Source organism: Trematomus bernacchii, unplaced genomic scaffold (assembly GCF_902827165.1).
Source record: "Trematomus bernacchii unplaced genomic scaffold, fTreBer1.1, whole genome shotgun sequence".
NCBI lineage: Eukaryota > Metazoa > Chordata > Actinopteri > Perciformes > Nototheniidae > Trematomus > Trematomus bernacchii.
In genome coordinates, this window is record NW_022987582.1 from 4,056,942 (window position 1) to 4,070,300 (window position 13,359).

Sequence of the window (13,359 nt, forward strand, 5' to 3'; positions counted from 1 at the left end):
GGCACACAGAGGGGTTTTTATTCTAAACGTAACAAAAGTTTACATGAAGCAGCTTTTTGAAGAAATACAGTACATCACCAGCTGTTACTCCAAACAACCTCTGGTGTTGCATTTTCATACACATATACTATTGTTTTGTTGTTTTTTTTAACTCCAGAACCATATGAAAATATAATTTAATGCACTTAACACATAACAATACATTCACTGTACACTATATCAAGACTTTCCTCCATACTGGCAGTACAATACTGTCACAATTCTTAATTGGACCATGGTTCATTAACAATTAACATCCATGCAGTGAAGATGTTACCAAATGGCTCAAAGTTGATAAATTCATAAACTTTTGGCATCTAATGATCTGCGGTTCATTATTTCTGGGATTCAATGGTGTTTTACATAATCTAAACGGACATATTATTATGGCACACAGTGGGAGCTGCATTTGTTTAACAGCCCCTCTTACAGCTGAATACATGGCTAACATCGGACCCAACCTTTTTCTATTCATGACTAAACAATCACTTGGCTTCATAAGACTGGGCGCCTCTGAACAGCACTGTGGGCTGAGCTTTCTGTAATGTCTGCATTCAGCTGGATTTGTCTGAACCGTCAGAAAAAAAAAACATACAAAAGATCTGCACTGATTGGAATGGTTTACAATTCAAGGCAACGACTGTACATACAGAAATCTCACAATACTGAAAACACTGGAGGTTTGGTATACATCTTTCAATGCAGAACCTGCAAACCTCCGCTCTGAAGGCCTTGTGCCTCGTTTGGTAGCTACTGTACATATACCAGAAACGAGACATTGGCAAAAAAATGCTGATTTGTTGGCAACTTGTTACAAAAAGTGCTTCAATCCTTTACTGTAAAACAGTGAGGACAACTGCTTAAGTCTTCAGGAAAGTGACCGGGATAATATGGCAGCAACGACACACAGAGTTCCCATGATGCCACTGAACTGCAAAAATACTATCAGAACCCCTGGGCAGGATTGTGGAGCTGAAATGCTTGAAAACGTCACCTGAGATCATCCTTTGGTGCTAACACACGCGTGCTTGCAGTAAAACAGATGAAAAAAGGTATTGAATACTTGTGATATGAAAGGAAAAGTAACTAAGTCAAACAATGATTATAAACATTACATCTCATAATATGAAAAATGTTATACTGCACACATTCTGATTGTTTTCATTTTCTTTTGTCACATTTTTAGGTTCAAATGAGACAGAGGAAAGGTAATTGAGCCTCTTTTCTTTAAAACAACCATCCTAATATTTCCTCTGACTTCACACTGCCTTTAAAGCAGGCGGCCCAAGGCTGCTCGTGACTTAATGTGGCCTTTCTCTAGTCTACAACAAGCCCTCATCATCGACGAGCACCATATGTCGAAGTAAAATAGATAAATGATAGTCTAAATGTGCAAAATACAAAACCGTGAAGTACACAAAGGTTCAACATTCAGAATAAAAGTTGAGGATAAATAATAACACATGCAATAAAAAATAGTGTCATAGCAAAGAAGGATAAGAGAGGGAGAGAGAGAAGGGGCAGGGTGAAAGGGGGTGGAATGAGAGGCAGCCATTGCTGGTGATGGTGATCTTCAGACGGTCGGGAGGTGGCCTGAGGGAGAGTGCTGGTCGCTCTCTCTACTGCTGCATCTTGCGGATGATGTCAGTAGAGATGGGTGGGTGGAAGTTGATGGTGTGGTGGCGGAGACCCTGAGACGTTTTGTAGCTCTTCCCACACCGGCACTTGAAGGGTTTGCGCACCCTTATCTGGGTTCGGTGGCCGTTCTTGGCATGATACTTGATCCCATTCACATTCTGTAGGGAGCAAAGAATATGACACTCAAACATCCATTTGCCTGAGTGACCCCACAACTACTTCTACCACATCATCCTACTAATAAGAGGTCACACCTACAACTGAGCTTCCTACAACTATATCTTGCATTTATTTTTTAAATATCAGTTGCTTGCTGAGTAGGCTTTAGAGAGGAGAAATAAAATGTCTTGTTCTGCCCCTAAACAGATGCCTAAAACTGGCTGCTGCCTCCGACTTAGTCATCGCCCATAACTCTGTCATTCACGTCAGCAATGCAATTTTCTCAAGCTGCACATAATTTATCCCAACCACACAAACCAGATGTGGACGGAAAATCCTGTAAAAGTCCACATGACTGAAGTGGACTAGATGTATGCAACTATGTTGACATGCTGTAATGCTCAACTAAGAACTCTTTTTCCATTGTCAACAGCGGGGAATCCATTTTGATTTTATATATGCAAAACAATCTAGTTGTTTATTTGTAATATTCCTGGCCATGGGAAAAAAAGTGTAATCTACATAATGTGAATTCTAAGGAGAGATGCTGAGTGGATCGTACCTTGTATCTCTTTTTACAGCCTGGCACGGGGCATGCAAAAGGCTTCTCGTCTCCTCCGTTCATGCACATAGAACTGAGGATGGACTCGGAGCTGATGGCGCTTTCTGTGGTCCACGATTCATCACTGTCTGACTCCTCAAAATCGACATCCTCCTCATCACACTCGCTACCTGTGGGAGGGTGAAAGGCAGAAAGTCAAAGAGTAGCTGACTCAGGGCCTTGTGAGCAGACATGCGATCATACGCGCTGCTCTCCAGGAAGCTCTGATTTTATGCACATTTCTAAAGATGACTAATCTGTTGAAATAAAATCCTGGCCCTTTAGCCTCCAGGCTCACAAGTATGGACTGTTCTCAACATGTGCTTCGGGGCAATGTTCCTGTCATCCCTGCTTAATGGGCTACATTGCCCAATTTTTTTGGAAAGACAGAAATATGCCAATTGTGGGAAAGTATGTATGTACATCATTAGGGTCTTGCGGTCTGATATTGTTGTATTCATTAATTAAAGATGTTATACCAGAAGACAAACTAAATGACCACAAGAGCTATAAAAAAATAAAGAACATTAAAAACTGTATACATTATAAAATAAGTACATGGGAAAACATAATAAGGGAAATAACTGCAACTGTTTTCTGTTATGTAGTATACACTTCAGAGAATTAGATTTATCAGCTGGACCATAAAAGCTGCCCCTATTCCCGTAGCGTGAATGTGAGTTTAACTTCAAAAATGTAATAAGTTCTCCTGCTGATTTTCACTTGCAGGATAAAAATGTATACAGTTTGAATAGTTCAGCACTGCATTGGAGTCACACGCCAAGTAAAATATTGAGATGCAACCAAGCAGGAGTGAAGAATTGTCTACAGACATGTCACAATTTATTATTAGTCAGCCGTTAAAGCCATTACTACTGACAATTGTCAAATGTATCATTTTTGCAGCAGATAGAGGTTAAAACTCTATGTGATCTCTGCCAGTGTCTTGACTGTAGTTTAAGCTGTTACAGCTGCTTTTCTTTTCACCTCCCACGCTAAGTGAGACATCTGTTTCATCCTATCATATCTTTTTTTAAGTAAAAAGACAATGGAACCAGTCTTTGGTGAATTGTTTAACCCTGAAAAGGACATTGCACTGCCTCCATGCCCTCTTTCATAATGTAGAAGGGGGAGAGTGGTGTCTAAACCGGTGGAGGTTCAGATTTACTTCAGCAGGGTGGATGCTTGCCTTCACGGTGTCTTGAAACGGACCTCCTGGTTGAATGTCAGCCTCCTCTACTGCTACACCACCCTGCTGCTTGCTTAATGAACAATGCATAACATGTATTTCACTGCCAGCAGACACTACATTCTGGAGATCTAACTAGAGAGGTGAGTGTGTTAGCCATGGGTATGTACCTGTAGGTGTGCTGCTGCGGAAGGAAGAGGAAGGGGTGATGGGTGGGGTGACGGGAGGGGTGAGGTTTCCACTGGTGTGGCGAGGCGGAGTGGAAACACTGCTGCGAGACAGACTGCCTGTCAGAGACAGAGACAACTTGGGCTGCACCTTCTTCTTCAGGGTCTCGTGTTCCCGCCGCGCAGCATCTGTCATGAACCTGCCATTGTGGGATAAAGGACCAGTCAGAGTTGGAAATCTTTCTTATCAAAAGAAAGATTGCATCTCATTTCATGTATCATACGCGACTGTGGGTCTGTCCTGATGTTTGCAAAGTTCTGCTATCGGAGGTTTGCTACTGTAGAACACGTGTAACGGAAAACATTTAATTGGCTCTATTCCAATCAAAAAAACCTTACACCAGGGTTTATGATGGATAGTAAAGTCTTTGGTTAACGTGTATCATAAAAATGAAATGTTAACATAGGCGTTGTTAAAGCAAAAGTGGAATCAACAAATTAAACGATAACCACATCAAGATGTGTCTGTGAAGGCCGGGAGACAACTTCTTGTACCCTGGCTTGTTGCATAAGGCTTTAAGAACCACTGTTGATGCACCATATCAAAGATGACTGGGATCCACATGGAGCAATAAAAAACAGCTACCAAATACTGAAGCAATTCATCTAAGCAATTTACCAGATGACATTTGAAATTGCTGCTAGCACCTCCTCTGAGCTCATATGATGCGGCAGTAATACTCACTGATGTAGAGGACTTTTGTTGATAAATCTTCATGGGGCCAAAGAGCAATAAAACCATATCATGTCAGGTTTCTAAATTAGATTGACTTTTAATTAGGATACTACAAAAACAATTGGAAATTCAGCCGTTTTCTTTCTCAACAATAGTTCTTTACCTGTTGATGTAGCTGAGGGCAACATAAGTCGGCTGCTGCTGCTCCTGCTTCTCCAGAAGACGGGGGTCCGTGTCTGAGCAGGGGAGAGACAGAGGGGTTACATATTGTCATATAAGGTAGTGTTGTGGATAGCATTGGCTTGTTCTTTGTTTGCAGCCCCAACAACTAGAAGTTACCGGTGCAGTGGATCCCTCACTGGCTTCCAATCCTTAAGGTCTTTCAAGGGTTTGATAAAGTGTATTACCTTGCCTTGAATGTCCTTGCATTGCCAAGGTCCAAGGCACATATAGGGTATATTATATTGACTGGATTTGAAGGGTGCAATTCAATACAGATTTGTGTTTGAATGTTAAAACTGTGTCGGTCAACGTTGAACAATATTATCAAAGTGGAAACATAATCATGGCAAACCTTTCGTGTTGATCAACCAAGACACAAGCAATACTTCATATTGGATATGAGTGAAACTTTTTCAAGACACTTACATCACATTTTTATAATATGATGCAGTACCAACAAGTCCTTCAATCATAATCTCTGCCACAGCACCCTACCTACTAAAACATTGTACATTAAAACGTTTTTACATTCAAGCATTGTACATACATCGGTGTTAAAAAAACCGTCATAACAAAAAGTAACTGTTTTTGTATCTTTTGAATGTTGCTGAAGTTGAGAGATTTACACTGGTTTCCAAAGTTCTGACCACCAACAAACATAACACTACTACAAAGAGCTGTATGAGTATGTGTGCATGACCTGAGGAGCTGCTCAGCTGACTCGACAAATAAGGGCGTAATATGCCCAATATAAAAACGATTTAGTGCATATAATCAAAATGCAGGATATTGTGCAATGTAAATTTCAATTAGATTTTACATGATGTCATGCACCACTGTCTAGACTTCAGTTCCTGTATTTCTAATATCCTCTAATCCTGCTTACACGTTTTTCTATTAGATGAACTAATTGCCCTCTGTGCTCTTTTTGCATGATGAAGCTACTTCACTGTTGGTTAAATGCATATTCCAGTCCGTCTGAAGCCATATTCTGCTACACTGTTGCACAAGTACCACCTCAAGTGCCTTTTTCTTTTGAATTACCATGGCACCTTTTTGAAAAGCTGCTCTGCAGACGCCACATTGCTCAAACATGACCGCACTTGACACGTACCGAGTTTTCCCATGCCGGGCTCCAGACATTTATCCTTCTCAGCAGTGCTACATCTACAACAATAGCCAATCTCCACACCCTGAGGTGAAGCGGGCCTGACTTCAAACGCTCTCCCCGCTGCCGTCCATGTGGGAGAAGAGAGATGCCCCATAAAACAACAGTGTCTACCACTTACCAGCTGAGCCTCCCTGTCTGCCTCTGACAGAGCTCAGAAGGACTGCTACCCCCATGTGGTTACAACTATTGCTTGTTTCCATCCACAAGCTCATTTATACACAACAATTACACCTATGACTACAGTGCAATTTTAATAGAATACACATATTCAGTAAACCAAAAAAACAAAACATCCCAGTCCTAGTGATATCATTTGAAAATTACTATGGCAATGATAGAAAACTTGTGGGAATAGTAATTGTCTTTGTTAAAGGAATATGCAACACCTCTGTGAGGCTGTAATAAAACTCTGAGTCATTCTCAATTATTGGGCTTTTCCTCCTGTTTGTTTGTACGCCTGAACCCAAACACCCTAAAACAAATGTCCTTGTGCCAAAGAAAACTGATTAGACTTTGGTGGTGCTTTCCGATGGGATTTCACCATGAGATTAACTCTTAAGCTCGTTTTAAGGTGCTAAACGTATCAATGGTATCCAATGTTAATACCAATTCAAATTCAAATGCACCATCAATTAACAACAAATGTAAACATATTCAAAATTAGTTGTAAATGCATGTTCATAGTTTAGTTGTGATTTAATACCACACTTCCTGAAAACTAGGGGAAATCAAGATGTCGATGTTTTGTGTATTCTTACATTTAGTTCTAATATGTTGCAATTTGGTCACTACGATTGTCCATTTTGGGTCTGGTTATCACTCCGAAATAGCTCTACAACTTCTCTTTTGGGTGGACCTTAACGGAAACATACCTACTCATCTAGAAGCCATAAAGCTAACACTTTTTTTTAAGAATCCAAACATGATTTATAAATTGAAAGTACATGAACACATAACCATCTATAAAGGAAGCATCTGACTCGCACAGTAAAAAACCACTGGCTTAATTCTATCATGAAGGTGAAAGTTGATGTTGACCAGAGAAACTCAACCAAAACCACATTTAAGTATAAATGAAAAACACACATTTTAGAGGTCTAACAAAAAATCTAAGACAACAAACTACTGTCAGTCTTACTGAGAAGTAGACATGGGCGATGAAAGGCGCAGGGCATCATGCACTCAGTGGTAACCGCCAAGCCTCTCGGTTAACGATGAAATAGTGGCACCGTTTTATGATACTGGCAGGTAGGCTCTAAGAACAGCTAAAAGCTCAGCGCCTGAGGCTCAGGAGGGTTCTCCCAAGGCCTCAGTCGTAAGCAAGTGTTTCATTAGCAGTGGATTTATCCCCAATGAGAAGGACAGCACACCTCTCTCTACTCTCCAGCCAAAGTCATGGAAACAGAGAGGAAAAGACACACTCATAATGGGACAATTCCCCTGCCAAAAGCCGGAGGCAATGCAGAGACTATTCTGTGTTGGTATGTGTGTGCGTGAGTGCACAAGAAATCCCTCCTAAGATCCCTAATGAGACTCAAGCAGAGGAACAGCGTCCTGCTCACGGACTGCTCAAACAGCAGTGGATCAATCTGTTCCCACACACTGTAAATCACGCACACCTCAGGTGGGGACTGGGGCGAGGGAGGCCTGCTGGGGCCGGTTTCCCCGCAGACTCTGCTATTCTTTTGGGGCCACCAGCAGTCAGGGAGAGGGATGAAGGCGCCTCAAGGGGAGATGAGGAGCCCTCTAATCAAACCACACAGGTGGTCCACCTTGGTGGGCGACTATTAGAAGCCTTCTGGGAAACTAAAAAAGGCATTTATTCACCACCGCTAATTCCAGAAGCAAACAATGAGTAAGCCCAAGTGATGTTTATTTAAGAATGTAAAGTCAGGTGTGGGATAAAGAAGAAAAAGGAAGATAAGCGCAGATCTAAAAATGTATGGATAATTTATATAAAATAATCACTTTACCAATTAAAGATATTCTCATGCAAGGTCTACATGTCTGCAGAGTTATCTCTCGACAAAGTACAAATGTAAATCTGTATACAATTTATGAAAGCTGCTGATTTGCTGCAGGTCAGAAAAATAAACATTTAGGGAAACTAAACACAGTCTTGAAATGTGTGTGTGTGCATTATGTGCATTATGTTTTTAAATCAGAGTTGTTTGGTACCGGATGCATTTCCCTTGAAATGAAAACATATCGAATATATCAAACCTTTTTTGGCCTTAATGCAAAAGTGCAAACCAACCCTTTCTATGAAGCACTGACTATGTTAATGTGTGTAAGCATGTGTATACTGTGCGGAAAACATGATGCAATAACAGGGATCTCATTAGGGCCCCTATGACGGCCCGCAACAGGAAACCAGGAGACCATCACACAACAAACCTTCCTCAGGCAACGGAGGAAGTGACGCCTGTAGCCCTCTCATAACGCCCTCCACGACCCTGGACCTTTTACACACACACCACACGCACAAACACCGTACACACACACACACACACACCTCTCATTTCCACCAGTGTCTGGTTCTCCCATGCACCCTCATGGCCAAATGCACTCTGGGGTAGAGCAGAGTGGTGAGCATTATGGTGACATGTTTATGGCGGCTGTGAGCAGCAGGGGACATAACCAGGAGTGGTGGCACAGGTAATTCATTACGATGTGACCTCTGAGGAGGAAATGAAACCGAGTCAAGCTCCATGTGTAAGCTGCCTTTGCGGGTTACCGAAAAAACCTGGGGAGGTTAAAATGATCTATTATCAATATGTTTGGTCCGGACAGCAACTAAAACGTATTCCGTAAACTAAGTCATACATATAGAAAGACACAAAAACACATAGGTAAATATAAGGGGACATCTGTAAATAGACACACATTCATTGCAGAAATGTTACATTTGTGATATGCATTAAGATTGCATTTAATTATTATTTAATTTTTTGATTGATCCGCCAATTTTATTCAAATGATCGTTTAATGCACAAAAAGGGCCAACAGTTTTCTGTTTCTCAGAGCACAGGTAAAGAAGACTTCAATAAAAAAAAAATCTGGTTTTCAACCAAAGAAATATCAAACTTGTCCCTCACTACACACCCATGTCGTGTGATGTCAACACAGACTGTACATCATGTTATATGAATAATGTTTTATTGAGTACAGGAGCCACTCATGTCGAGTCACCGCACAGGAACAGGAGCACTGGTGTCGGGGGATGGGGAAATGTAATTAGGCCCACCAGGTGCACAGATCAGGGAACTAGTTACTGCCTCCTAAATTTATTACTTCCGTGCAGATTTTTGGGGGTGCATACCAACATCTACTAAATGAGCCTCCAGTGAGAATTGGCCACAAACAGACTCATTGTTACTAAGCCTGGACACTGCAGGCCATCAGTGCACCATGCCTCAGCATTACACACACTCACAGGTTTAAATAACATGATCGCTATTTGCTTCTGGTCCACAGGGGCCTGGTCGCTCAGTGACAAGGTAAACATCTCACTGGCTTAGTGCGTGCAGGTTTTTAAAGAACACCAGACTATTTAGGAGATCTTTCAAGCTTAACACAACTTAGTCTTGGTAATCAAATGTTTTAGTTTAGTTTAGTTTATTTGTATATAGTGTCGTGGACAGGCCCCATTAATCAACTGTCACAAAAAACAGTAAATGGGGCAGCTTTAGCCAACATTGCTAATTTCCAGCTGTTGTCCCCAGCCAAATGATAATAGACACCCTTAAAATCAAAATGTTCTTCCCGTCTTACTGATGAATTAGGGTTCATTAGCTCTCCTAAAGTTAGCTCAATGTGTTCACAGAGGTCTAAGTGGACCACCCAACACAATGTTATCAACTTGAATCTGCTGGTTGACAAACACCACATCCACATCATAACTGACGTGGGATAGAAACTTTTCTATATTTTTATTGATATTTGTTTTATGACATTCAAAAAACATAATATATTTTTCATATAGCTTCATGTGTTTTAGTGTTAGTCTTATTAGCCACTTATAACAAGGGGCTAATACACTGTGAATCGTCAGCTATGAACAATTATGTCTTTAGGCTTTCTATTTCAAAGTTACTGTAATAATATCCTTCAAGGAAAGTGATGTATATGGGCACCAAACTATGCTAAAAGGATTGAAATACAATATATTCATGTATAGGTATTCTTAAAATTATAACTTCCTTATACATTAACAAGTTTGTGCTGTGTGCTCTGCATGTGTGACCATTGGAGGGTTTCATCCCTCCAATTCTATCTATCTAAAAGTTGATGCAAAGTATGTGTTGGCCTATTATATCCCTTTTACTGTACAGACCGTGCATCTAAAAAAGACAAACCCTCAACCAACAGCAGAGCAACGCCACCTCTTGTTCACAGACCTGAACAGCAGGCCGGCTAAAGAAAATGGGGACAAGAATGTGTGCTTGTTTTCCAGGCGCCTAATTATAAAGCAGAATGTGCTTTAAGCAGCAGCAGGCCACCAGATGAGGAGGAAGACAGGCCAAATCAGGCACTCTCTGTAATTATGCTTCACAGGCACTTGGCACAACGCACAAGACTTCGCACTTCTCAGAGTGGGCACAGGCCAGTGGACAAAGGAGGGGGGCAGCAAGGTTTTTTCCACTCTGAGCCAACTAATTGCCTCGTTATTCCCCAATAAGTCATTTGGAGTTTGTTTTTTTCTAAGGCTAACACCTTGGACACATGCACAGCTCACAATCGGAGGGCAGAGGATATTAAAGCCAGTCAAGCAACAAACAAGAACAACATAGACAGCTGGGCCTCGTCAGCTTCAATAATAAGAGTCTGAAATATTGGATTAGGAAACAGATGTAGGAACTTTAAGAGTGTCAAACTGTGACACGGGGAATTCACTTTGTAGACTATATAGGCTTAGTTAACAAACATGATATGAAAATGTACTGTTCATAATACAATGCAAAATGTATGTAAGATTAAACATAATACATTTGTAGTTTCTGACCTGTGATACACAAGGTCAGTTTTTATGTTATATCTATTTGAAACTTCAATTAAGTTAGCCTATCATAAACTCAATACCATATTTCTATTTTTACATAATAGTAAAGTAAGTTAGTAAATAAAAGCCACATGTGTACTGGTACACAGAGGTTACAGTAAAGTGCTTTGAAAAACACATACATTTGTTCACAGGTAATAACTTAACTTGATTTAACAAGTCATTGTGACATTTACACACAAGTTAGTGATGCTCAAATGAAATGGTTACCAAATGGAATTGCTCATCAAATGTCATATGAATAACAAAATAGATGTCTAAAATTTCAGAAATCAGATTTTTTTTATCATAAGTAGCTGAGGGAAATGTATATTTTATAGCTTGACCATAATGACTTCCCAATCTCAACACAAAGTAAGTTACTGTTATTGTTTTGCCCCACATGATCAAGAGGTGGCGCTGTTGATCGAGGTGGGACCATACAGTCTATTGGTGGGACATGATGGCAGTAAGGGAGATACTGTTGAGAGGCTATTTAGGGTGTACTAGGTGTGATGGTGTAATGAGCCAGTGCAGGTTCACTGCAGATCAGCCATGTCGTGTGGGACTGGAAATAATTGAAATACAATTAAATATAAAGTAGTAGTAGTAAAATAAATACAAAAGTAATACAATATAATTGGCTACAACGTATGATGAAGCAAAGTACAAATATATACTTAGTCAGGCATAAAGGCAACACAGTCTCTAACGAACTGCTCAAAAAGTACATGAAATCATTTATCAAAGTCTAACTTTAAAGGTACTTTTTTGTAACTTTTCAGATGGTCAGATTGAGTGTGGCGTAAATAATTTAAACCCACAGTGAGACAACAGCTTAAAAAAACACCAACTAAAAATGAATCGTACAAAGTTGTTTCACAGAAGGTTGTACTGTAATGGCGCTGGTAACTTGTAGATTTGTGATGATCTCAGATGACTTTATGTTCTCTTAAAAAGTGATTTTTAAAATGTAATATAAACTTCATCTTTTGGCCTTTAACACATGTGTACATGACTCATAACACGTCTACTTTATTAAGTGGATCGAAAGGCTGAACAAGACTGAAAGCTATTTTCTTTTCAAAAGGCAAACAGTATTCTTTTTTGTCCCCCATCAGCTGACATATTTGGGTAAAGGTGCCAGGACAGAATATATATTTAACCATGTATGTATATAATGAGACACTTATTATTAATAGTATAAATATGGGTCAACAACATAAACATGACCCTAGAGTCTAGACTAAACTCCACCTTTAACCTGATATATAGTGCATCCTTACTTGTAGACAGTATTAAACTGCACTATATTGTGAGGCGGATTGAAACGAGCGGATAAGTAGTGAGGGTATCTTCATTGGCTGCTGCAGGCTGAGGCTGCAAGTTAACTCGCGACGCTTCCGAGCTCCGCGCGCTGGCCTTGCGCTGCAATAATGTTGCACGACGAGCCGACGGAGCGTAAAGAAAGTGTCTTCCTGTCGGTGTGTCTGCTGGTGTTGCAGCTGTTTTATCAGTGATACAGCATTGATACATACCTGCAGTCGGTGAACATTAACTGTTATATCTACAAGTAAACATCAACAGCCACCACACCTAGCAACAGTGTTGTCAGGACGCAGGAAGTGACTTGCTAGCTCGCTAACTTAGCCACCTCTGCTAGCTGCAAAGCTCGGCCATTGCTGGCTGCGGCGCTCAGTACTTCTCTTACCGATGTGGTTATCCTCGATGTGCACGATGAGCTCGGCCAGAGAGTCGAAGTGAAGTCCACAGCCCCCGAACCTGCAAGCGTTGGAAAAGAAAGAGGCAGCGGCGATGCCTGTCATGGTCGCTGCTGCATTGGAAATGGGGGCAGCAGCAGCAGCAGCAGAGCAGCGGGGAGACAGCAGGCGGACAGCGGTTGAACAGCTGGAGCGGCGGGGCGGCGCGGTGACTTCTCCGGGCTGCGTCAAACCAGCTGGGGAGAGACACCCAGACCGGAAGTAAAGCGTCTGACTTTCTATAGAAAAGCAGAAAGTAATAGAGTATTACAATGGATAAATACTTGAACTAATTGTGAATTTATAGAACTGATTGGTATTTATCTTTAAGTTACCAAATAAAAATATCCCTGCTATTTATTAAAAAATGAATAGCTACAGGTTAAGGTTATTACTCACCAAAGTATTTTTTTTCTAAAATTCTTTTTTTTAATGATAGTGTATGGTAGCCTAAGTACCGGTGCGCAATTCCCAAAGCACTGATCCAGTAAAACTAAGTACCCTTGGATTACTGGATGGGCCTACCATGCACAGGAATGGAGCCTGGAAGTGTCAGGGCCTCCCTGCTCTTCACCTGCAAAATGTCCTTTAAAGAGACACCTTCTGACCCCGGAAAATAGCCAGTGACCACCAACA

General features: G+C 40.9%; 1 protein-coding gene across 1 annotated transcript; it reads right to left on the minus strand.

Moving 5' to 3' along the window:
• Position 1: 1 nt before the first annotated feature.
• Positions 2-12,901, minus strand: jazf1b (JAZF zinc finger 1b). The gene is made up of 5 exons (XM_034128125.1): positions 12,675-12,901; positions 4,693-4,765; positions 3,797-3,993; positions 2,399-2,568; positions 2-1,835 (listed from the first exon to the last, which is right to left on the minus strand). Exons 1-5 carry the CDS (start codon positions 12,787-12,789, stop codon positions 1,659-1,661), a joined length of 732 nt encoding a protein of 243 aa, XP_033984016.1. The 5' UTR covers positions 12,790-12,901; the 3' UTR covers positions 2-1,658.
• Between the last annotated feature and the right edge of the window lie 458 nt (positions 12,902-13,359).